Raw genomic sequence first — 25,466 nt, 5'->3', positions numbered from 1 at the left:
CGCGGGAAATAAATGTCGCGTGTGATAAATTAAGAGCAAACAGAGGAAAGGAGAGGAAAGTGTCGCCGCTCTGGCCGGATCTGCATGGGGACGCCCCAGGACAGGCCGCGGGTGGGAGTGTCCCCCAGCTGGACACGGGTCGCCCTGCTTGTCTGCCCGCCTCCTCAAGGGAAAGGGGCCGGAACAGTATTGCAGCAGATAAGGCGTTGGCCTTGCACGCGGCCGACCCGGGCTCAATCCCCGGCACTCCGTATGGCCCCTCCCCCCGCCAGGGGTGGACCCCTGAGTGCAGAGCCAGGAGGAAGCCCTGAGCAAATTTACCTTTAAAAAGAAAAAAAAGGTACGGGGCTGGAGCAATAGCACAGCGGGTAGGGCATTTGCCTTGCATGCAGGTGACCCGGGTTCGATTCCCAGCATCCCATATGGTCCCCCGAGCACCACCAGGAGTGATTCCTGAGTGCATGAGCCAGGAGTAACCCCTGAGCATCGCTGGGTGTGATCCCCCCCCCAAAAAAAAGCAAAAAATAAATTAAATTTAAAAAATTTTAAAAATTTAAAAAAGGTAAATTTTGGGGCTGGAGCGACAGCACAGCAGGGAGGGTGTTTGCTTTGCACATGGCCGACCCGCGTTCGATTCCCAGCATCCCACAGGGTCCCCCGAGCACCGCCAGGAGTGATTCCTGAGTGCATGACCCAGGAGTCACCCCAAGCATCGCTGGGTGTGACCCAAAAAGAAGAAAAAAAAAAGGTAAATTTCAAGTAAATTTCATGGCTTTCACTATACAAATAAGATTGATAGGACACTCGGACCAATCATATATGGAGTTTATTTATTGATCGCTTTAACTGCAAACCTCATTCCCATCGGGCCAAACAGGGACGACAGAGCAAAGGGCCTGGGGCTCCTTCCCGCCGCCCCTCTGGGTCTCTCAGGTGGGGTCAGGTAGCCGCGCCGTGTGAGGACACAGACTTGGGCCCCTGTCACCCCGGCCACCTCCTGCCCGCCCGGCCCTGAACATCTGCCCTTATCCGTGCTGCTCGGCCAGGCCGCCTGGGTCTGTGCAAGCTCAATTTACTCCCCGACGTGGGATTGATTTGGTGCCGGAAGTGACCAGGTAGGGCCAGGGGGTTGGGCCCAGAAGCTGGCAGACGTAGCAGAAGGGCCTGGCCCAGTCCCCCTTGCCCCACGGGCATCGCCTGGTGTTTGGACGGTTTTGGCTACCACCAGGAGGAAGAGCATCCAAATGTCTCTGTACCGCCGCAAGGACTCCTGCCCGTGGGCCTGTTTGTTGGGGGAAATGACTCTGTGTGTGTGTGAGTGTGAGTGTGTGTGTGTCATGTGTGCGTTTTTGTGTGAGTCTGTGTGCACGATTGTGTGTGTGAAGTGTATGTGCATGTGTGAGGGGGTGTGCATGAGTGTGTAGGGGTGTATGTGTGAGTCTGTGTGTGCGACTTGGTGTGTGCGTGTGTGTGCCTGAATGTGTGTGTGGGTGTGTGTGTGTGCACATGCATGTGTGGATACGGCAGACATGACAGCATGGGGGGAAGGAATGCACTGTCCGCGGTTCTCTACAGTGAGTGGCTGTGACAGGGAGGGCGGATGCCCTGCGACCCCCCCAGCTGGCGTCCAGGGTTCGAGGGGCCCGAGTTCTTCCCGGAAGCCCAGGCCCATCTTTGCAGACGTTGATTGTTACTGCAAAAGTGGATTTTCCCACACTGGGGCCTCTTGGGATGTGCTGAACCTTGGCTGGCAGCGCCCAGAGGCAAAGACGTCAGAGGTCAGGACGGTTGGGAGATGCGTCTGCAGGTCCCCTCCCCTGTGTCCAGGGCTCTCCTCTCTGTCCTGCCCCGTGTACGGCGCCTCACGTTCTGTCCTTGCTGCTGGGAGCCCCGGTGCACGGTGGCCGGCCTCGTCCCTGCGCATCCTCTGTTCAGTCTCTGCCGGGCCCCTCTCGGGCTATACCAAGGGTCCCCCTCAAGCACGGGCGAGACCCCTGTGATGTGCCTGTCACTGTCCCCGAGTCCGGGCTCTGAGCCCCCTCCTACCCCCGGCCTGGGCCTGCCGCCCACCCTGTGACCCTGCGGCCTGTCTCCGTGTTGCCGGGTCTGTGGAGAGAAAGGGGAGTGTGGCGGGGGGTGGGGGGCGTCTCTCCCGGCTGCCGTCTCCCACCGCAGCCGTCCGGGCCCCGTCGGAGACCTTATATGGTGGGACGCCTTCTCCATGGGCGGGACTTACACTGACCGACTGGACGCACTGGTTCCCACGTCCACGCTCCTCGACACCTGCATTTTCACGTTTCCCCCGTGGCGTGGGAGAATGGGGGCTCCCACGAGGAGGACCACTGGGGAGAGACGCGTGGACAGATGCATCGGTCCTCCCCGGGCACCTGCCGGGCTCCTCAGACACGAGAGGCAGGTGCTCATAGCCAAGGGCCAGCCCCACTGGCCACGACACGACTAACTCCGCTTGGTGCCCAGGTGACCCGCCCTCGAGGAAGGCAGGAGGGCGTCACCCCCAGTGGGACAGGACCCGGGATCCATGGCCCAGTGAGGTGGTCCAGGCAGGGGGTGCCAGGTGGGGCCCCAGGCCCCTCAGCGGCTGTGGTCAGGTGGGTCTAGCACGCCCCTGTCCACAGCCACCCACTGGTGCAAATGTCACCAAGGGACCATCTCAGACGGTTTCCCCGAGGGGAAGCTCCGGCCCGTGGTTATTAAAGGTCCAGAATGACCCTTGCATGAGGCAGCAGAGGGTGAGGTCACATGTCCCCCATTGCCGACTCGGAGAAGGACAGGCCCCGAGGGGTGAGGACAGTGGGGTCCCCACCCCTTGGGTCCCCCGGGAGGGTCCTTGCCCTTGTCCCCGTCCCGTCCCCCAGGCACAGTCCCGAGCTCACCCTCCTGCTCTGTCCCCACAGGAACCTCACAGGCACGTTTCCCGACTATCCTGACGCAGAGGAAGGAGGGTCGGCAGTGATTTTCTCCAACAAGACCCCGCAGCAGGTGGGACACGCCGAGGATGGCTGGGGAGACAGTTACAGGGGTTCTTTTTCTTAAGAAAATGCAGGGCTGGGGCCATAGCACAGCGGGGAGGGTGTTTGCCTTGTGCGCGGCCGACCCGGGTTCGAGTCCCAGCATCCCATATGGTTCCCCGAGCACCGCCAGGAGTCATTCCTGAGTGCAGAGCCAGGAGTAACCCCTGAGCATCACCAGGTATGACCCAAAAAGCAGGAAATAAAAGAAAAAAGAAAATGCAAAGGCTCGAACAACAGCTAGGATAAATACTTGTCTCCTGAAACACTGAGAATTCTCTCGTCTCAGTACGAAGACAAAGTGGCCCAGTCCCCACACGGGCAAGGTAAAGGTAAAGGTAAAGGCCCTCCCGTTGATCGTCGATTTGCTCGAGCGGGCCCAGTAACGTCTCCATTGGGGACTTTGTGTTACTGTGTCTGGCATATGGAATACTCTCGGTAGCTTGCCGGGCTCTCCGAGAGGGGCGGAGGAATCGAACTCGGGTCGGCCATGTTGGCTGCCTGCAAGGCAGACGCCCTACCCGCTGTGCTATCGCTCCAGCCCTGCATTTTCTTAAAAAAAAGAACACGGGCAAGAGGCTAGAACAAAGCCTCTCACCGATGAACGGGGGCAGCTGAGCGGCTGGTGGGAGAAACTTTCCAATTGGTGTTTTTTCTAATGGAAAAAAATAAAAGTATATTTATTTATTATTGGTTTGCAAAACATCTAATTTTTTAAAAATTTTTATTAGTGAAACACCACGAGGTACAGTTGTAGACTGAGACCCAAGCACAAAAATCTGTAGGTCCATGTGGAATCTTGACTGAACAAATGACCCAGACGTCATCCTTGAGGGTCCTGTTGTCAAGAGAAATGAAAATGTTCAGAATTTTTTTTTTGAAGCGTGTGTGAACATTGATGGCATTTCCCCTGCGAGCTGGGTCTGGGGCGCCCAGACGCCTCGTCCGCTGGCGAGCTGGGGCCGCGAGCTCCGGGCAGTGGGATGGACACCCGTGACAGGTTCCTGCGTCCAGCCTGCGTGGATGCCCCAGGCCTTGCTGGGGGAAGCTCGCGTGGGAGTTGTTGGGGAAGGCCAGCGTTTCGGGGGGACAGAGGCGCAGTGGGGGGCAGGGAAGGACGGGAGCAGGCTCGGGTGTGCGGCTCTTCTCGGAGGAAGGGGATCCTCTCAGCACACGGCGAGCCAGCCAGCACTCCTCTCGGGGAATTTCTAAGTGCTGGAATCACATGCAGATAGGAGCTCGGCGTCTGTGGGATCACAGCTGCATCGTTTGCAGGATTTACTGGGGAAAAGAAACGTCATATGAGACTGACTCCCAAAGACAGTAGAAGTGAGCGTGGTTAGAAGCTGCCACAAGTGGGGTCGGGGAGGGCAGTTGGGACAGAGAAGGGACCACTGAGACAGTGATAGTGGGAAACGGTCACTCTGGACACGATCTGGGTGCTAAGGTATATACGATGACCTCTCAGTACTGGAAAGCATAATCCCCAAAAGTGAAGGGGGGAGGGATGGAGAGAGAGAGAGAGAGAGGGAGAGAAAGGGAGAGGAGACAGGGAGGGAGGGAGAGAGAGGGGGAGAGGCAGACCCCCCACCCCCGCCCACCCACCACCAGGGCCAAGTGATGTGCGTTTCTGGTGCCTGGTGGAACTTGGGCTGGGCTTGAAGAGCAGGGACAGTGAGTCCAGCCTCGGGACTGGACAGATAGTCCCGCAGGTGACGCGCTGGCCTGGCACACCCAGACCCAGTGTGACCTCTGGTATCTCCTTGGTCCCCGAAGCCTGCCAGGAGTAAGCCCCGAGCAGCGCTAGGTGTGACCTTAGAAGCCCAAACAAAATGACAATGGATTCAGACTCCTTTTTTAAAAAAATTAAATCACCATAAGATGCAGAATTACAAAGCTGTTCATGGTTGGGTTTCAGCCATACAGTGTTCCAATGCCCGTCCCTCCACCAGGGCACATTCCCCACCGCCAATGTGCCCAGGGTCCCTCCCACCACCCTCTCCCAGCCTGTCTCTGTGGGAGACACTCTCCTTCACCCTCTCTCGCTCTCCCTCCCTCTCTCCCTCTCTCTTTCTCTCTCTGTCTCTCCCTCCATCTCTACCTCTCTCCTTTGGGCATGATGGTTTGCAATACAGACCCCGAGAGGCCATCCTGTTTGGTTGGTCCTTCACCCACTTTCCGCACTCATCTCCCATCCCGAGCGAGCAATCCCTCCAACCATCATTGCCATATTGGTCCCTTCTCTATCCCAGTTGTCTTTTCTCCCAGCCCTTGAAGCTGGTTTCCAACCATGGACCAATCCTCCTGGCCCTTGTCTCCACTGTCCTTGGGTGGTAGTCTCATACTATGATTTTTTATATCCCACAGATGAGTGCGTTCATTCTCTGCCCCTCTCTTTCGGACTCACTTCACTCAGCACGAAACTCTCCGTGGCCATCCACTTATAAGCAAATGTCATGACTTCATCTTTCCTCACGGCTGCATAGTATTCCATTGTGTAGATGGACCAAAGTTTCTTCAACCAGTCTTCTGTTCTGGGGTACTCGGGTTGTTTCCGGATTTTGTCAGCCTTGGTTTTTAAAAATAAAATGCATCGAGGGCCAGAAAAATAGTACGGGAGTGAAGGCACCTGCTTTGAGCCCCGTTGGGTTCTGGCCCGCAGAGGGCGGGCTGGGCGTCTCCGGGAGTGAAGCCAGGTGTAGCCCCAAGTCCAAAACATTAAAACTAGATTAATGTTGCTTTTTGAAAAGGACCAAGGGCTGCGTCTGGTGCTGTTGCCTACCGGGACTGGGGGTGGTCACATGCCCACTCCCAGCTGGACCCTTCCGAGCTCTGTGTCCTTGGCCAAGTCACTGGACTCTGCCCACTGACCAGTCCAGCCAAATGCAGATGGCAGTGGGAAACCCCAACCATGGCCCCTGAGGGTCAGAGGGGCCCTGAGCCACATCCTCACTTCCTCCCAGACAGGAAATAGTTCCTGCTGACCACACGCTCTTCCTCCCAGACCGGAAGCGGGCCTTGCAGACTGAGGCTATTCACGGTGCCGTGCTGGTTTTATTTCATCAGGTCATCGACGATATTATTGCCAGCCAAGAAGAAGACGAAAAGAAAAAGAAACAGAAGAAAAAGGAAAAGGAAAAGAAACCCAAGAAAACCCGGAAAGAGGAAAAGAATGACTTAAGGGAAAAATCGAAGGTGACGCATTCACTTCCTCTTTGGGGGGGGTTGTTTTGAAGCGGGGGTGCGGGAGGGGTGTCACAGGGCCCGGGGCTCACGCTCCGTCCTTGGGCACTGGCGGGCAATTGGTCAAAGCCACCGGGACATTGGGGATCTTTCAGCCCAGCCTGTGGCGCCCCACCCTGCCCCTCCCGGGGCTCCCCTCTCCCCCTCTGCCCACCCCTCACCCCTCCCCGGCCTGGGCTGTCCCATAACCTGTGTCACAGGTCCCCATCGGGGGCGTTCCAAGGAGCCCGTGAGGAAGACAGCGTTAACGCTGCAGTTCTGCTGACACCCCCCAAATGCCAACATGTGCCCCTCCCCCCCCCGAAAGACAGCCCACTGCATGCATGCTGGTTTGACGCCCCTGTCACTCCAGGTCAGTCTGGGGCAGGGCCAGGGGACACGAGATTTGTGGTTCAACTCTCGGCATCTTACCTGCATGTGCCTGAGCATCTGGCCACTGCGGGAGAGGACCCCCCCCCCCAGCCCCCTTCTGCAGGAGAGGCCACCCCCCCCACTGCGAAAGAGTCTTAGCCACCAGCTGCCCGGCAAGGCTGGGTGAAGAGCCACTTTGGGCCAAAAGCAGCGTTTTTGAGTCCTGGCACCTTTAGGCAGTGGCTGATGAGGAAGGAAAATTCCTCGCGACGCCGAGGAAAGAGAATCGACGCCCGAAACACGCGGGGCTAGAGGCGCCGTGTAGGGGCTGGAGACGGCAGCCGGGGGACTCCTGCTGACCCAGGGCCCAAGCCCATGGGACCGCCCCATGGGCGGCCCCACAGCCAGGCCAGGACCGGCACAGAGGGCGCTGGGCCCATGGGGATCCGCTCTCGGGAAAGGCAAGGGGCCCACACTCGGGGGAGGGCGCAGGGACAGGCATGGGAGCGGGCGGGCGGCTGTCTCGTCTCTGGAACCTTCCACCCCGGGGTGCCCGGTGTCCCCACGCGGCCCCAGCTCCTTGTCTGCCCCCCAGGAAGAAGACGCGGGCTGGAAGATGGCCCCCAGTGGCTTCCTCTCCTCCATTCAGGAAGGAAACACCCTGTACAAAGGTGGGTGCCGGGGCCTGGCCCGCCTTGCCGCCCGCTGGGGGATGGACGTGGTCCCCTGGCCCCTCCGACGGGAAGCTCAGATGACAAGGAAGCAAAAGGCAGCGGGGGCCACAGCCTGGTCCCCCGGGGAGCCCCGAGACCTCAGCTTCGTGTCTCCCTGCTGGAGACAGAGGAGGGGGCTAGTCCCAGAGCAGAGGGAGGGAGGGCGGGTGGCCACACGCACAGCCAGAGGGACAGCAGGACAAAAGGTCGGTGAGGGCAGGGCCGTGTGCAGGGCCCAGATGGAGAAGGTGGACTGTGAGCCCAGCCGTGGCCACAGTATGACGGTCACACAGGCACAGCGCCTGTGGGTGCCCAAGGAGACAGCCCTGGGGCAGGCCGCAGGCTCCACTGAGAGTCCAGTGGTATGTGGGGCGGTGGGGGGGGGGGGAACATCCTCAGGCTGTGAGTGAGGGTGTCCCACGGGCTCTGTGGGTGTCCTAAGGCTGTGGGTGGGGCTGTCCCATAGGAGGCGTCTCTGTGGATGTGGGTCCCCAGTAGGGCTGGAGTCAGAGCTGCCGGGGGGTGAGGGGTGCAGGTACAGCAAACCTGAACCCACAGACACACACTTCACCCACACACGGACATACAGCCTCAGCACACCCACACACCAAATTCACACACACCCAGATTCACACACACAAATCCACACACACAAATTCACACACACAAATTCACACACACAAATTCACACACACCCAGATTCACACACACAAATTCACACACACAAATCCACACACACAAATTCACACACACAAATTCACACACACCCAGATTCACACACACAAATTCATACACACCCAGATTCACACACACAAATCCACACACACAAATCCACACACACAAATTCACACACACAAATTCACACACACCCAGATTCACACACACAAATCCACACACACAAATTCACACACACAAATTCACACACACCCAGATTCACACACACAAATTCACACACACCCAGATTCACACACACAAATCCACACACACAAATTCACACACCCCTGCACTCACTCGGCGCACAGCCCCAGGGAGGCAGCCCTGCGTGTCTGAGGAGAAAGAGAGGTGGGGAAGGACCAGTGAGGACGAGGCCCCGGGGTCAGCACTGCCTGCCGTGAGGGTCAGCCCCACCCAGCCCTGCCCGGCGCAGCCGTCCCCGACCTGCTGGATCAGAGCCGCTGCGGAGTCCCTACAAACAGCAGCACCCAGGGCCAGGGCAGTGACACAGCAACAGCGTGTCTGCTCTGTACGTGGCTGCCATGGGCTGGGTCCCTGACGTCCCCTGTAGCCCCGAGCACCCTGGGAGCCCCGCCAGGTCCGGCCCCAAAGCCAGATGAATCAGCACAGAATTGAACACGCCAGCCCAGGGAGCAGCCCGGCGAGTACAGAGCCCTGGGAGGGGACATAGCCTCGTGGGCTGGACGCGGCCCCACTTCACGCCTCTCTCTCTCCGAGCGCTGCTCCCTCGGCCTCGGGCCCTTGGCACGCTGTTCCAGTGCCTGGAATGCTTGTCCCTGCGGCAGGGTGGTGGCGCCCCTCCCCCTTCCTTCCCTCCATCCGAGCTCGCCGGTCTGGTCGTCTGTCTCCCCAGAGGGAGCCCAGGCCCCGGGTTCTCCTTGGGTCCTTCCCTGCTCCCTGATCAGTTCGGCCGACTCGTGAATTAACGAATTCAGGGCTGAGAACCGAGGGAGACGGCAGAGGGGAGGGGCTTGCAGTGCCTGGGGAGACCCCCACTCCTGCACCCCCAGAGCGCCCAGAGGGTCCTCTGAGCACCGCGAGGGGAGGGATCTCAGGTCCTCGGCCCTGGGCCAGCACAGCCCCACCCATGCCCGGGAGGGGCCCACCGAGGCCGTGGACAGACACTGAGGCTCGGGCTCTGCCAGGTGGAAGCACCAGAGAACAGCCCGGGGAAGCCAAAGGCCCCCTGACCCCCATTCTAGCTGAGCAGCCCCCAGAGGTGGCCGAGGTCCACTTTGCTGGCCGCTGCCCTGCCCTCAGCCTCCTGCTCCAGTTCGTGGGTTACTCCAAGAAACGGCAGGTCTTGGCTTTTCTTTGAAACTCAGAGGTTGTCTGGGGCTGGAGCGATAGCCCAGAGGGGAGGGCGTTTGCCTTGCACGCAGCCGACCCGGGTTCGATTCCCAGCATCCCATAGGGTCCCCCGAGCACCACCAGGAGTCATTCCTGAGTGCAGAGCCAGGAGGAACCGCTGTGCATCGCCAGGTGTGACCCAAAAAGAAAAACCAAATACAAAATGAAACTCAGAGGTTTTTCCTTTCCAACCGGGCATTAGTGTTAATCGCCGGGATGAAGCTCCCCTCCCACCCCCGCGCCCTCCACCCGCGCGACACTGCCTCCCCAGCCCGGGTGCTGTCACCCCCCCCATCCCTGCTTTTCACGTCCCTGATGCGAAGTCGCCTTGCCTGTGTTGGCCCCGGAGTGAAGGGCGGCCCACATCGGGGGTGCCGGGAGACTCCTGACACAGCCCTGGGTGTCTGTTCAGAGGGACAGGAAGATGAGATCGGGGGCAGGAGACGGGGGACAGGGAACAGGGGACAGAGACAAGGAGAGCGGCAGACAGGGCAGGAGGGACAGGCTCAGTCCCTTTGCCGAGCTCATTCCTCGCCCAGGGCAAGAACGCCTCCCCTGTGAGACCACCAGCCCCATGGCCCTGTTCTCACCTCTGCCGGGGCCCCCCGTACCCCAGGGACCCCCAGTTGAAGGGCAGCGCCCTCGAGGCCTTCCCTTTGGACAGACAGGTCGGACCAGGGACCCGCCTTTGTGCCAACCCGTGCTGGAGCCCAATCCCGGAGAGACCCCGCACCAAACACACAGGCCCTCGTACCCCTGGGTGCCCCTTCAAGGAAATGCCTGTGCCCACCAGCTCCCGGCAGAGAACGTCCTCGCTGGCCCTCGACCATGTCTCTCTCAGCCCTGCAGGCCACGAGGAAGGGGCGCGAGTCAGACACCCAAACCCTCGTTCCCAATGGCTGTGGGGCTCAGGGTCACCTCGGCGTGGACCTCCCCGCCGTGGCTCAGCCCGGCACAGCAACCGTCCTGGAGGGGCGTGGGGTGGCTCAGGGGGTCAGAGCAGGCTCCACGCCTCGGCCCACCCCGAGCACCTGGGCTGGCGTCCCAGGGGCCGAGTGGCTCTTCCTAGAAACAGAGGTAACATGAGGCAAACGCTGCGTCCCAGCCCCGGGCCTGGCCTGACCTCCCCGACGCGTCCACGGTCCTGCAGACCGGCTGGACGCTCTCCTGCCCCGTGGCCCAAGCAGACTCGACCTGCTCTCGGCGCCCACACCCAAAGCGAATCCGACTCGCTCGCCGGCCACGCGGCACAAACCGTTTCCCCCTCTCCCCCCGCTGACAGACAAGTGGAAGGATAAAGACGAGTCGGGAAACTTCCTCCAGGGCTACGACGCGGAAATGATCAAGGAGGAGAAACGCAGGGAGATAGAGGCCGAGATCAGGGTGCAGGTGAGAGCACCCAGGGGCCTGCGCGCGCGCGCACACACGCACACTCACACACGCACACTCACACACGCGTGCACTCACACATGCACACACATACACGCACACACTCACACACATGCACACATACACACATGCACACATACACATTCACACTTATATATACACACATGCACACTCACATACACACACATAACATGCACACATACACACACGCACACTCACACACACGCACATGCACACACACCCACATACATTCACATACACACACATTCACGCACACATTCACACACACACTCACACACATGCACACATACACACTCACACTTATATATACACACATACACACATGCACACGCACACATACATACACTCACATACACACACATAACATGCACACATACACACACGCACACTCACACACACGCACACTCACACACACGCACATGCACACACACACACATACATTCTCATACACACTCACACATGCACACACACATTCACGCACACACTCACACACATGCACACATACACACTCACACTTATATATATACACATATACACACATGCACACTCATACACACGCACACATACATACATTCACATACACACACATAACATGCACACATACACACGCACACACACATACATTCACATACACACTCACACACACTCACATGCACGCACACACACTTACATATACACACATGCATACATCCACATACACACGCACACACATACACATGCAAACACATACAGACACATACAACATGCACACATACACACACTGACACACACATGCACGCACACACTCACACTCATACATGTACACACATACACACCATCGCGTGCACATATAAACACATACACACTCACACACATACATATGCTTACATGTACACATACATACGCGCATATACACACACTCACACTCTCACACGCACACATCCATACGCTCGCATATATACTCATGCATACACACACTCACATGCATCCACACATACACACACACTCACATCCTTAGACTCATACTTGCACACAGTTGCACGCTCATATACTCACACAGTGACTCGCTTGCAGACACACACTCACACACACACACTCGCACCCGCTGTCGCCTGCAGCGTGGGCGCTCTCCCCGCCTCAGGAGGAGAGGCCGGGGGCGGGTCCCCGAGGGTCCTCTGCCGCCCTCCCCCCTAGGTGGACGAGCTGATGCGGCAGGAACTGAAGAACTTGCGACTCGCAGTGAACAAGGAGAAGGAGATTCCACCCAGGGGAGGGAAGAGGAAAGGAGGCAAGGCCGTGAGTGGACGCTGGGCAGGGGCGCGGGTGGACATGGGCGTGGACGGCACAGAGAGCTCGGCCCCTGCTGGCCGGGCCTGCCCACCGAGGGCCCAAGGTGTGGCCGACCCTAACAGTCTGCCCGGCCCCCCACTGCGGTCCCCTCCCAAGCCAGCGGGTAGGCAGTGACCGGCTGCCCGCTCTCTGGACAGCTCCCCGCTGGGTCGCTCTGGGCAGCCAATGGCCTGGGTGGGGAAGTGGTGGTCAGAGGCTGGACGGTGTCCACCAGCCCTCTCCCCTCCGTCCCACACTCAGGCTGACTTACAAGGCCCGTGTCCTCTGCCCCCAAGACAGCCCGCCTGGGCCCAGAATGGCCCAAGCTCTGAACTGGGGACCCTGGGGTGCTGGCTCGGGGCACACTGCTTGGCCGGTGACACTTTCTGGGGACCCTTCTGGTCACTGATGCTTCCTGGGGGCCCGTGTCTGGTCACTGATGCTTCCTGGGGGTTCAGGGTGAGCAGACCATGTGGTGGCCGGCCATCCCTGGTCTTTCTCGCACTGGCACCTTGCACCAGGCTGGCCAGTGCCGTAGCTCACAGCTCCTCGACCCAAGGCGGGCAGCCTGAGGCTGCGACCCCCGTGCCTCTCCGTTGGGGACGTGCCTGTCCCCTGAGCGCAGCGTGTGGAGGTGACACTCCCCAGTCGGTGAAGGCACCGGCTGAGTCTGCTGCCTACGAGCAGACGGAGGTGTGGGTTTAGCGGCCACGCCCAGTGTCAAGCCAAACCCAGCCTGAGTGCCGTCAGGGGGTTGTGCCGGCCAGTGGACACGGCACAGGAGTGTCCCCCGATCACACTGAACATCCTCGCCCTCCTCCTCGGCCGCCCCCTCTCACATCCGTGTCCAGTGTCCACCTCCCCATGCCACAGCGGGGGCTGCCAACGTCCCTCTCGAGCAGAGATGGCTGGACACACGGTGGCCGAGCTCAGGGTGCCCTGGTGGCCTGGTGGTCACTGTGGCTGTGGAGAACCCCGAATTCCAGCAGGGTGACCTTGGTGGGAGTGTGGGAGACGCCGGTCACCCCAACGTGGTCCAGGGACTGAAGTGGCGACGGCTCCTGACCCGGAGGAAGATTGTGAGCAAGAGGGAAGTGACGCGTGGCCCGGAGAGGGCTGGGCAGGCCTGGGCTCTGGGCGGGCACGCAGCATTGCCCACGCGCTGGGCTCTGAATGGACACTCAGCATGGCCATGCTCTGGGCTCTGATGGACACTCAGCATGCCCACTCGCTGGGCTTGGGGTTGGACACTCAGCATTGCGCACACACTGGGCTCTGGATGGACACGCGCTGGGCTCTGATGGACACGCTGCAGCGTCTAGAGAGAATGAGATGCGGCCAGTCTCCTGCGGGCACTGAGCGGTACTGGCCAAGGCCAGCCTGATCTTGTCGCTCCGTGCCCAAAGCCTGCTGCGGCCCCCGGTCACTGAAGGACAGAGGTGGCTGTGCCCATCCAGGCCGTGCCCACGCCCTCATCGTCCTCCCCCTGAGTTTCGCTCCTTCCCACACACTCCGGCGTCCGCTGTCCCCCACACCCAAGCCTCCCTCCCTCCCGCCGTCCCCTCCTGCTTCCCGTGGCTTCCCCAACACCCAGCCTCACCGTTTCTCCTCTCCCAGGCGCGGGTTCGAGCCTTGCGCCCGGCAGGCTCCCCTCTGTGCCTTTGGATTCTGCATGCTACCGTCCTGGTGATTTCTCGTGGGTTGGCATCACCCACACTGGTCAGTCCCGGCTCTACAGAGGGACTGTGAGAGCAGGGAGCGCGTGGCTGTCTCATGAGGGACATGGCGGGGGGGGGGGGGGGTTGTCCAGGCTGGCGATGCCTCGGGGTTCAGTGCGGCCCCCAGCAGCTGCTTCACTCCTCGGCTCAGTGGGTCAGGTTTCGGAGTGGGCCCGGTTCTGCTAGCAGCTGTGGGTCTGTGGTGAGCAAGCCCGCTTACACGGCCCTCCGGCCCACTGTTTCTTGTTGTTTGGAGATCAAAATTCAGAAACCGGACAATGAACCGTCCTTATTGTCCATCTGTATGGCAGGACTCTCGGCTCACCCTGCGCACAGGGACTCGCTGGGCCTCATGTCCGGGCCTTTGGAGGACGCGGAAACCCCCGGAGAGCTGGGAATCTGCCCGTGGGTAGAATTCTCAGCTGGCATATTTTCTCCGTTGTCCAGCGTTCTCACATATATCCGTGGAAAGGAAGTCAATTTTCAGCAGAAACCTAGAATCTATTTTAAAAAGAGACAAATAAACATTCTAGATCTGAAAAGAAGTTTTTAATCGAGAGCTGGCGAGTTTGACGACAGCCTGGACGTTGAAGAGGACTGGTTGGGATCAGAAGAAGCTTCCAGAAATCCCGGTGTGCGTGGATGGGGACCGAGGGGTCCAGGCATCGAGGCTCAGGGGAACGCTGTGATGTAGGTTTGCTTGCAACACCCCAAGGAGGAATCGTCCAGAAGCAGGATGTGGAAAATAATGATGTTTGGGAGGTTTCCAGGTCTGATGACGTGCTAAGAGCACAGACCGAGTAGCGCCAGGAGCCCCGAGGTGAGGGGGGACGAGCACAGAGAGAACTGTGTCTGCAGGCAGGAGGCTGGGCCACGTCTGCAGCTGAGTGCTGGCGTCAGTGAAAGGCCAGTGTCCACAGGCCACTCTCCGGGGCAGTAACCCAGGGACAGGACACGAGAACATTCTAGACTTTTCCACGGAGCCCTAGAGGCTGGAGGCAATGAGTGACGTCTTCGGAGACTGGAAAAATGTCATGATGACCTGGAATTCTACACACCCCGGATGTCCGTAAACCTGAAGATGAAATATAGGTGGTCTCAGACGCAGACAAAAATATGATACGTTTTTTAATGCCAGCAGGCCCATAAAAAAAAAACTTTGAAAAGCATAATCTGTCTGCAGAAGGAAAAATATCCCAGATGGAAATGTGGAAGAAAAGGGCCAGCTCTTAAACACGCCTGGGAACGTCTAAAGGCGAATTGCTTTGTAAATCTTCCTTTGCAAAAGAAAGGGTGAAACAAAGTCTTCTGTTTACAGCACGCAGACAAATAAAGCAGGTGACGGGGCGCAGAGAAGGCGGGACGGGCCGGTAGGTTCATGAGGTCGAGTGTCGCTACCCCGGGCCTCCTGACGGGGAGGCGTGTTCACGGGTGCCGGCACTGACCAGGAGACCAACGCGGGTGGCCAGACTGGGGGAGGGGCCGTCAGGGCAGCGGGGTTGGGAGGGCAGGACTGGCCACGTCAGGGAGGGCACGGACACTGCGTTTCCTCCATCTGACCCCACCATGAGCACTCTAAGTCACGGCGCTTCAATAAAAATGTGGAAGGGGGGGAAGGAGAGTGCATGTGTGTAGGGGTGAGGGGGCAAGGGGTCACTCGAGTTCCCCCCCCGACTCTGATCTCCTGCCCACCGGCCACTGCCCCCTGGGCCCACTCCCTGTGCCCACGGGTGACTCTGGGCTGTGGCCGGACTCGGCCGCGCCTGCTCACCCGTCCCCACTCACCCGGAATCGGCCTCTCCCCCGGCGGCCTTCTCTTAGCGGTTCACTGTCCAGTCCCCAGCAGCTGAGCTCCCCCTGGCAGGGGCTGCGCCCTCCGGTCTGAGGAACGGGCGCCCCGCACAGCTCAGCACACAGTGCTCCACGCCAGGCCCTCAGCCCACAGGCACCTGGGCTGCAGCCCAAACACGGCTCCACAGAGCACTGGGCCAGCGTCCCCCCGCGAGGTCTCCGACTGTCCACCCGCCTCTGGCCTGCCCCAGAGCCCTGCACCGGGTTGATCCCGAGGGCTGGTCGCCCTGCGTGTGTGACCTGCTGTGTGTGTGACTCTGTGTGACTCTGTGTGTGTGTGTGTGACTCTGCTGTGTGTGACCTGCTGTGTGTGTGACTCTGTGTGACTCTGTTGTGTGTAACTCTGGTGTGTGTGACCTGCTGCTGGGTGTGTGACTCTGTGAGTGTGACTGTGTGTGACTGTGTGTCACTCTGCTGTTTGTGTGACTGTGTGTGATCCTGTGTGTGTGAGCTGCTGTGTGTGTGACTCTGCTGTGTGTGTGACTCTGTGTGTGTGACCTGCTGTGTGTGTGTGACTCTGTGTGACTCTGTTGTGTGTAACTCTGGTGTGTGTGACCTGCTGCTGGGTGTGTGACTCTGTGAGTGTGACTGTGTGTGACTGTGTGTCACTCTGCTGTTTGTGTGACTGTGTGTGATCCTGTGTGTGTGAGCTGCTGTGTGTGTGACTCTGCTGTGTGTGTGACTCTGTGTGTGTGACCTGCTGTGTGTGTGTGACTCTGTGTGACTCTGTTGTGTGTAACTCTGGTGTGTGTGACCTGCTGCTGGGTGTGTGACTCTGTGAGTGTGACTGTGTGTGACTGTGTGTCACTCTGCTGTTTGTGTGACTGTGTGTGATCCTGTGTGTGTGACCTGCTGTGTGTGTGTGTGTGTGTGTGTGTGTGTATGATTGCCGTGTTGGACCCTCTGGCATCTGTCTTTCAGCAGAAGAAAGGGAAGAAGCACAGGAAGGGGAAGGCAGGGAAGGGCGACCTGACGGCGGACAGGTGAGGCCCCCTGCCCGCCACCCCCCCCCCCGGGGCATCGAGGGGAGAGACAGACAGCCCCCTCCCCCCCCCACACACCAGGGACCTCGGAGATGGCCGTGCCTGCCCCCTCCCCCCCCCCCCCCCGAGGTTTCACCTTCCTCAGGCTCCTGGGCACCGCTGAGGAGAGAATCCCGACCCCGCGAGGGAAACAGGACCATCGGGTCTTGGGAAGGCACCAAGCCCACACCCCGTCCTATTCCAGGCCAACACCCAAGACTCTGTGCAGTGCTCCTGGGCAGAGCACTGTGGGAGACTCTCCTGAAGAGAGCGTTGTTAGAACTTCATTGGAAATCAATACCTCAGACAGAGAGAGCACAGAGACCAAGCTCTTGGATATGGTCCTCCAGGCCCTGCCGGGAGTGACCCTGAGCACAGAGCTGGGAGTGAGCCCCGAGCACAGAGGCAGGAGTGAGTCCTGAGCACAGAGCCGGGAGTCAGCCCTGAGCACAGAGCCGGGAGTCAGCCCTGAGCACAGAGCCAGGAGTGAGCCCTGAGCACAGAGCCGGGAGTCAGCCCTGAGCACAGAGCCAGGAGTGAGCCCTGAGCACAGAGCCAGGAGTCAGCCCCAAGCACAGAGACGGGAGTCAGCCCTGAGCACAGAGCCGGGGGGCCAGCCCTGAGTACAGAGCTGGAAGTCAGCCCTGAGCACAGAGCCAGGAGTCACACGCCATCATCCCAACATCCCTGGGAAGGACAGAAACCTGTGCTCCTCCTTTCCTGCAAAACGTTTCTTGCCGAGACAAGTCTGGGTCCAGACCCGCCACACCTTGTCACCCAGTTGCCCCTGCGGGGTCTGGAGGCGGACAGGCTCAGAGGTTTCTTAGCCTCGCCGGACGGGACTAGGCAGCCAGCCCAAAGACCTGGCCCGGGCAGAGGTGTACGAGCACTTTACATGACGAGTCCTGGTTGCAGAGTGAGAGTGCAGGACAGAGAGAGAAAGGGGCGGGAGAACGGGCCTCCCAGCTGCTCACCCAAAACGGCGCGTCCAGGGGGAGGGCATGGCCGGGCACGGCCGGTGAGCACGGGGCGGGCTGTGCTCGGCGACTGTTCTAAGTCCCACGTCTCACTCACTGCCGATGGACCCTGGCCCCGCCCAAGCGCCCGGTGGGGCCAGGCTCCTCAGGTCCAGACTGGTCAGCGTTATGACTATGTCGGTGACCTGTTCCTCTCTGCCAGCACCTGGACCAGCTCACTCAGGGCCTCGGGTTCCTCCTCCCACCTCACTACCCCGCTGTGTCACGAAGTGACCTCAGACCTACGGTACATCCAGATCAGGAGATGCTTTTTTTTTTCAATTTTATTGAATCACTGTGATCACAGTTACAAGCTTTCATGTTTGAGATACAATCATACAACGATCAACCACCCATCCCTCTCCCAGTGCACACTTCCCACCACCAATGTCCCCAGTACCCCCCCTTTCCCACCCAAGCCCCCTGCCTCCATGGCAGACAATATTCCCCATAATCTCTCTCTACTTTGGGCATTGTGGTTTGCAATACAGATACTGAAAGGGATCAGGCGATTCTCTTTTTTTTTTTTTAATTTTTATTAGTGAAACACCGTGAGGCACCGTTGTAGACTTACAAATTTTTGTGCTTGGGTTTCAGTTATACAATGATCGAGTACCCATCCCTCCACCAGTGCCCATTCTCCACCACCACAGATCCTGGTACCCCTCCCACCCTCCCCATCCCCTCCCCCGCCCTTGTGGCAGGCCATTCCGTTTTGTTCTCTCTCTCCTTTTGGGTGTTGTGGCTTGCAAAAGAGGCCTTGAATGGCAATCATATTCAGTCTATAGTTTACTTTCAGCATGCATCCTGGGAGGATCCTCCCAACACCCTTGACTTGGTGCTCCCTTCTCTATCTGAGCTGCCCTTTCCCCGAGCGTGTGCGGCTGGCCTCCAAGCCGTGGAGTGAACCTCCTGGTACTGGGGAATATAAAATAACAAAATAGGAGACTGACACCCAAGAATAGCCGAGATAAGTACCAGGGATCAGGTGGTTCTTAAGCCAAAAGAACTGTTGCTGGTACGAAGGGCAGGGGGAGAGCAAGACGCCCCCTGCCCTTGCCTATACCCGCATGGCCCGGCCATCCGCTCACTGTTTCTCCCATCAAGCTAATACAAACTGGAGGCGAGTATTTGCGTGTGTAGGATCCGTGATCTTCTTTAGGACAATTGTGTTACGTTTTTAGATTTACAGGTACCCAGGGCCAGGGAGATAGCACAGTGGTTAGGGCCTTACACACCTCAGCCCAGTTTCAATCCCAGGACCCCCGTGGCCCCCTGAGCATGGCCAGGTGCAGGCCTGGAGGCCCCCAGCAGTGGGTCTGGTTGGCCACCGAGGCCCCTGGACCCCCGGAGCACCGCTTGGAGACCTCCCCCAATTAAAGGGGCTAGATCAGGAGGGGCCCAGGCTGAAACACCGCGGGCTCTCACAGGCCGGACGCTGCTGCCTCCCGACTGCCCAGCAGAGGGCGCCGCTGTCCTGACTCGTTGCAGCTTGGGCACTCACGGGCCTCAGGGCGTGACCAAGGGAAGGAAACAGTATCCGAAACTGTATCAGAAACTGTATCCAGCGGCCTTTGATTCCCGTCTCATCGTAGAGCCGCTTCAATCGGCCTGTTTGCAAACCTCCCACCTGAGGAAGCAGGAGGGGAGCACCCAGACATGAAGCCCCTCAGAGGAGGAAGCGTCTCTGGGGAGGACTGAGCCGCCTGGGGGGCTGGGGCGGGGGGGGGGGGGGGGGAAGCACCCTCGCTCGTTAGGGGAAACTGTCCGTCTGCCCCCCACCCCCACCCCAGCACAAAGTGGCCCTGTGCCGCCTCACTGCCCGCCCGGCCCCGAGAAGGGGACTCGGCATCGTAAACACGACGGCGGGCAAGTGACACACCACCTGCAGACCCGCCGGGGGCCTGGACACAGCGTCCACCCTCCGCAGCCGGCTCTGCCCGGGCATTCTGCCTCAGCCGTGGGAGCCCAGGAAGTGCCCGTTGCACAGAGGGTCCTGCCCACGCCCCAGCCCCCCTCTGCCCTCACCAAGGCGGGTGGACGGGAAGAGCCCAGAGCGAGGGGTGTTGGCTACAGGGGAGCCGGCAGAGGCGCAGGCAGGATGGGGGTGAGGGGGGTCACTCCACTGATCCCCAGTTGTAGAAATGCTTCCAACGCCGGTTTATTGGCTACTTGCACTGTGATCCGCGAGAGCGATGGGTGGGGAAGCCGTGGGGGTGGGACGGGGGTCGCGCGGGGCTCAGCTGCCATGTGTTCTACCCCCCCCCCCCGACCCCAGGCCCCTGGAGTCCCTGTACCGGGAGGTGGTGGCAGAGGGTCTGCTGATACAGTCTCTGAAGGTCAACCTCTCAGACTACATCGGTGAGTGCTGGGGAGTGCTCGGGCTAAGGGGGTGTGTCTGTGTGTCTGTGTGTGTGTCTGTGTGTGTCTGTGGTGTCTCTGTGTGTCTCTGTGTGTCTGTGTATGTTTGTGTGTGTCTGTGTGTCTGTGTCTGTGTGTGTCTGTGCCTGTGTGTATGTCTGTGTGTGTCTGTGTGTGTCTGTGTATGTGTCTGTGTGTGTCTGTGTGTGTTTGTGTGTGTCTGTGTGTCTGTGTGTGTATCTGTGTATGTGTCTGTGTGTGTCTGTGTGTGTGTCTGTGTGTGTGTCTGTGTGTATGTCTGTGTATGTCTGTGTGTGTCTGTGTGTATGTCTGTGTATGTCTGTGTGTGTCTGTGTGTGTGTCTGTGTGTCTGTGTGTGTATGTCTGTGTATGTCTGTGTGTGTCTGTGTGTGTCTGTGTGTCTCTGTGTGTGTCTGTGTGTGTGTCTGTGTGTGTGTTTCCATACCCCGCCCCTAGAGCTGTACGGCCTGTGTTGAGTGGACAGTGCCAGCCCGTGGGAGGCAGCTGAGGCGGTGTCCGGCCCACAGAGGAGGGTCCTGGCACACTGGCCCTGGCAGATGCCCCGTCTGGGGTGACGGCTGGGGGAGCACCCGGGACCCCCACAGCACAGAACCCTGGAGCGGGTGAGTGCCGTGTCTTAACCCCTCGGCTAGAGGCAGGGCGGGAAGCCGTGCGGGGCAGACGTCATCCCCAGGACAGAAACGGTGACAATGGTCAGGGGCGGAACCAACATTGTCACCCTAAAAGTGAAGAGTGAGGGACAAGTGGGCGTCTGGGGAAGGCGCATCTCGGGAAGGCGTGTCCGTGGGGTGGGTGGGAGGGACCGGAGCTGAATTAGCAGATTGCTGGAAACTAGCCCAGAGGCACAGCAAAGATCCGTGGGCAACACCGGAGAACAGCGTAACTTTAAATGAGAAAAAAATCAGAGAACCATCATTAGAAATCAATTCTACATCACATAACTAAATTCTCGTGGCTAGGTTCCACAAATATGATGCCTCGAGAGAAATGAAATGGTGAGCGACTTTCAGGAAGGGGCCAGAGATGAGCAATTCAGGGGACTTAGAAGGAGGAGGCAGAGATGCTGGAGAGAGACCCAGGGGTTCGACAGACCCAGGACAGGGGGCGCAGGCGGAAGCCCAGAGCTCAGAGCACAGCCACCCCGGGGACCACCATTGCCGGGGACGCTCCCCAGCACGCCAGGACTCCCAAGGTGGGGCCACGCTGTGTCCCCAGACCCCCCATTCTGGCCGCCCCCCCCCCCCCATGATTGCGGCTCAGCCTGACCTCAAGGGAGGGGGTGCTGTGAAGTGCTTTCACATGGCAGAGTCAGTGACAGGGGGGCAGCTGCCAAGGAGCAGCTGGGCCCGGGCTGTGGAATGAGGGTGTTTCACGCTGAGCCTCCAGTGCAGACTTGCAGGGACCCCGGCTGTGTCCCCAGACGCCCTCCAGCAGGCCACCAGGAACATTCTGTGGACACACGCCAGGTATTCCTGGGCCCCAGCATGGCGGGTGCCTCTGATTAAGATTCCTTCCCAGGGGGCTGGAGCGACAGCACAGTGGGTAGGGCATTTGCCTTGCACGTGGCCAACCCGGGTTCGAGTCCCAGCATCCCATAGGGCCCCCCGAGCACCAACAGGAGTGATTCCTGAGTGCAGAGCCAAGAGTAACCCCTGTTCCTCGCCAGGTGTGACCCACAAAGCCAAAAGACATAAAAGATTCCTTCCCAAACTGGGGCGAGAGAGTCCAGAGGTGACATCCAGCAGGGGGCGGGACTGTCCCCTGTATGCTCTGGTAGCGAGCGCAAACCCTCCATCAGGTGCTGAAGACTCGGCCACCGAGCCTTGACCACCTCCAGATCCCGCTCCTGACGCTGAGTGTGGGTTCTGTTGTTGCAGGGTTGTGTGTTGACAGGGCAGAGAGGGCGGCCGTGCAGGGCCCTCGTGGACAGCAGGGGTGGCCATGCTGGGTCCTCATGGACGGCAGGGGTGGCCGTGCCAGGTCCTTGTGGGTGGCAGGGGTGGTTGTGCCAGGTCCTTACGGATGGCAGGGTAGAGGAGTCGTAAGGGGTCGACCAGTTGCCCCTGCTTGCTTAGTGCCTGGCACCCTCCCCCGTGGAAGGAAGAAGTTACAGATCTGTCCCGGAAGTTGCTGAGTGGGGCCTCCTCCTGTATCTGGGGCAGATGCGTCATCTCAGTGCCCTGGTACTTCACCACACACACGTGCACACGTGCACATAACATGTGCCCATGTGGCTCAGCTGCTGTGTGCAGGATGAGGGCTCCTGGGGGACAGATGTGTCCCCTGCTCTGGGTCCACCCCCCGCACCCTCAGCCCTGCCGAAGCCAGACCCATCTGGGAGTGTCACCAGGACTGGCCAGGAGGCAGATGGCGCCGTGATGCCGACAGTCGTGGGGAGGCCCCACGAGATCCTCTGTGGGCCCAGCACGGCCACCATTCCCCATCCCTCTCCCCCAGGAAGCTGCCCACTGGCCGCTCACTCGTTCTTCATACTCAGGGCAGTGCCCACCTGCTGGCAGGGTCCTGAGAGAGGGTCCATTGCCCACTGTGTCTGCACCCAGAGCCCCTGCCGTGGTCCACTGGGCGTCCTGCCTCCATCCAGGTCCCGTCCAACTGGGCACCGGCCACAGCCTTGAAGGTGGCCCGTCCCCAAACCAGGGACCCTGGGATCAGCCCTCAGCCCCAGGCCCCCGCGGGTCTGATGTAGGAGGCTCTGTGAGCAACCCAGAGATGCCGGTGAGGGCAAGATGACTGGGCAGAGGAGGGACAGTGTCCGGTCATTCAAGGGCCCTCGTCGCCCCCATCCCTGCGGATCCTCGACCCCACCAGCTCCCAGCACTGACCCCCTGCCCAGACTCGGCTGCCTGAAACACGTTTTCTCAGCTGAGATCCCCAGCGCTGGGCCCGGCTGGGAGCAGGGGTCTCACAGGGACGTGAATATTGGGGGGGGGGGGGGGGAGAACGTGGTAAGTACCTGGAATCCCTCAGAGCCGCCAAGGCCCAGCATGGGGCTCGCACCCCTCGGTGCTGTTGTGAGCGGCCTTGGCCTTGACCACCTGCCCTGAGGCCCAGCACCTGGAAGTGACTGACCTGAGCTGTTGTGGTCCTTCAGCAGGACACAGGAGCCCGAGGTCCCGGGAATGACAGGGTGGGGGTCCCGCCCCCGACAGCTCACCCAGGGCCTCCTGGCTGCTCAGCCCAGCTGCTCCCTGATCACCGTGGCCCCTCACTGCCCAGGACAGCCGGGGCCCTCGGACGACTTCCCTGCCACTTCCCGCCACCGGTCATCAGTGAGGGGACCCCCCCAGCTTCTGCCAGGACGTGCTGGGGATCGGCAGAGCCCCTCGGAGCTCCTTGGGGCCAGCACCCACGCCCCAGCCCCAGAGGGACAGGAGGGGGGTGGTCTTTATGGGCAGGAATGGGGGGGCATTGTCCTGTCCCCTCTAAAGCCCCTGTGCTGGGCTGCACTGTCCCCGTCTGTCCAGATACACTGACCACTGTCCATGTTGTGACCCACTTGCCAGAAGCCACTACCTGTTCTGTCCTGCTGCCTCAGTCCACTGATCTGGCCACCGTCCCCTTCTCCTGGCATGGGGGGCTTTGGGGCATGGCCCCCCAACAAAGCGGGGCTCTTCCTCCTCTGGTTTCAGCACTGACACCCCTCAGGCCCCTCGAGACCCCTTCAAAGCTTTGCCTAGCTCTAGAATTTCACAGGCACCTGAGTCTGGCTGACACAGTTTCCACACGCTCACAGATGCGTGACAGACAGACAGGCCAGACAGACCCTCACCCGCTCCCCAGGGCATCCTCGTAAAAGAAGCGAAGGCGACGGGGCATCGGCCCGGCCTCCCGACCCGCCCTGCAGACTCGGGTCCCGGCCGCGAGTCCCGCCCGCGTGCCCAGCCTCCTGACAAATGGAGACGCCAAACTAATTTTCCTGGTGACCTTATCTAAATTAGTTGGAAAATAATACCTCAGATTTATGGCTGGCTCCAATTAAGGCCTTTGATGCCTCCTAATTAAACCTGGGGAGATTTATTTCTGCATTATTCCTCTGGTAATCCTTAAAAATGATAAAATGGAAATGAGCTTCGCCCCGCGAAGGGGGTGCTTCTGTTCACCCTAAATTATGCTCGCCCACTTCCTGCCGGGGCGGCTCCCGGCCTCCCTCACCCGTCGCTCCGGGAAGAGTTTGCTTTGGGGCTGGCGCTGGCCCTGGGCATGGCTGGGCGTCTGCGGCCTCTCGCCCTCTGCCGGCCGCGGCTTGGCGTGGGGCTGGGCGCTGGTCAACGCTGCTGTCCACTCATTCCCGTGCCCTCCCGCTGCCCCGGATGCAGAGCTCGGCCCCAGCCTGTCCCCTCTCCGCAGGGGAGTACTGCTACCTGGGGACGGCGCTGCGCCAGGTGGCCATCGAGCCCATGCCCTCCGTGCTGGACGTCAGGCAGCTCATCACCCTGTACGGCGTCCTGCCGCTAGGTGCGCTCCGGGAATCCCTCAGCCTGGCAGTGCTCGGGGCTGGCTCAATCCTGCCCTGTGCTCGGGGTCAGTGGAAGGGGGAGTCCTTGGGGACCATCGGGGTGCTGGGCACTGAGCCCAGGTTAGCCACACTCATGGTGAGTGCCTGCCCCGCAGGACCCTGTCCGCCCGGGTTCATTCCTCTGCGCCCCCCTACCCTCTCCTCCTTTGGTCTTCTTGCCCGGCTCCGCCCCACACTCAGATCCCCCTTCCTGCAGGCCATGGGGACCCCCAGGTGAACTGTCAACCCCAGAGGGTGTCACATCCTGTTTAGAGCACCCTCGGCAGGCCACGGTCTCCCACAGTGAGCCCAGCTCAGTCAGCACCCAGGCTGTGTCGCAGGGGCTGAGAGGAGCTGCCTCCCGGGACACAGGTTCCCCATCACCTGCCTCAGGACAAGTGACGGGGTGTGGGGGGGGTGGCGTTGCTGCCTGCGGCCACCCGGGTCTAACCCACCTGCACGTGGTCTCTAGACCCAGGACTGGGGAGGGAGAGAGAAGGGGGGGGGGGAGAGAGAGAGAGAGAGAGAGATGGAGACTGAGGGAGAGAGGGAGAGAGAAAGGAAGAAAGAGGGAGAGAGAGGAGACAGAGAGAGAACGAAAGAGAGGGAGGGAGAAAGAGAGAGGTGACAAAAAGATAGGAGAGAGGGAGAGAGAGGATTTTCAGGGAGAGAGAGGGAGAAGGAGAGCAAGAGACAGCAGGGGAAGGAGAGAGGAGGAGGGAGGGAGGGAGGGGGAGGGGACAGGGCCCCGAGACTTGAGGTCTGAGTCCCCCCCCATCCCACCCCCCCCCCCGTGAGGTC

The 25,466-nt window shown here is 60.0% G+C and overlaps 1 protein-coding gene across 1 annotated transcript in view; it reads left to right on the top strand.

The window, feature by feature from the left end:
• The window catches only part of IQCA1 (IQ motif containing with AAA domain 1), a 106,898-nt gene that overhangs the window by 54,632 nt on the left and 26,800 nt on the right, over positions 1-25,466 (top strand). The window contains exons 7-14 of the mRNA XM_056121563.1: positions 2,916-3,000; positions 6,096-6,224; positions 7,219-7,294; positions 10,704-10,810; positions 12,005-12,106; positions 16,630-16,691; positions 20,025-20,107; positions 24,518-24,625. Coding sequence (XP_055977538.1) covers positions 2,916-3,000; positions 6,096-6,224; positions 7,219-7,294; positions 10,704-10,810; positions 12,005-12,106; positions 16,630-16,691; positions 20,025-20,107; positions 24,518-24,625 — 752 coding nt within the window. The remainder of the gene's footprint in view (positions 1-2,915; positions 3,001-6,095; positions 6,225-7,218; positions 7,295-10,703; positions 10,811-12,004; positions 12,107-16,629; positions 16,692-20,024; positions 20,108-24,517; positions 24,626-25,466) is intronic.

The sequence above is a fragment of the Sorex fumeus genome, unplaced genomic scaffold (genome assembly GCF_029834395.1).
Source record: "Sorex fumeus unplaced genomic scaffold, SorFum_2.1 ptg000005l, whole genome shotgun sequence".
Taxonomy (NCBI): domain Eukaryota; kingdom Metazoa; phylum Chordata; class Mammalia; order Eulipotyphla; family Soricidae; genus Sorex; species Sorex fumeus.
Note: the sequence above shows the minus strand (reverse complement) of the source record. Positions and strands in the feature narration are given on the sequence as shown.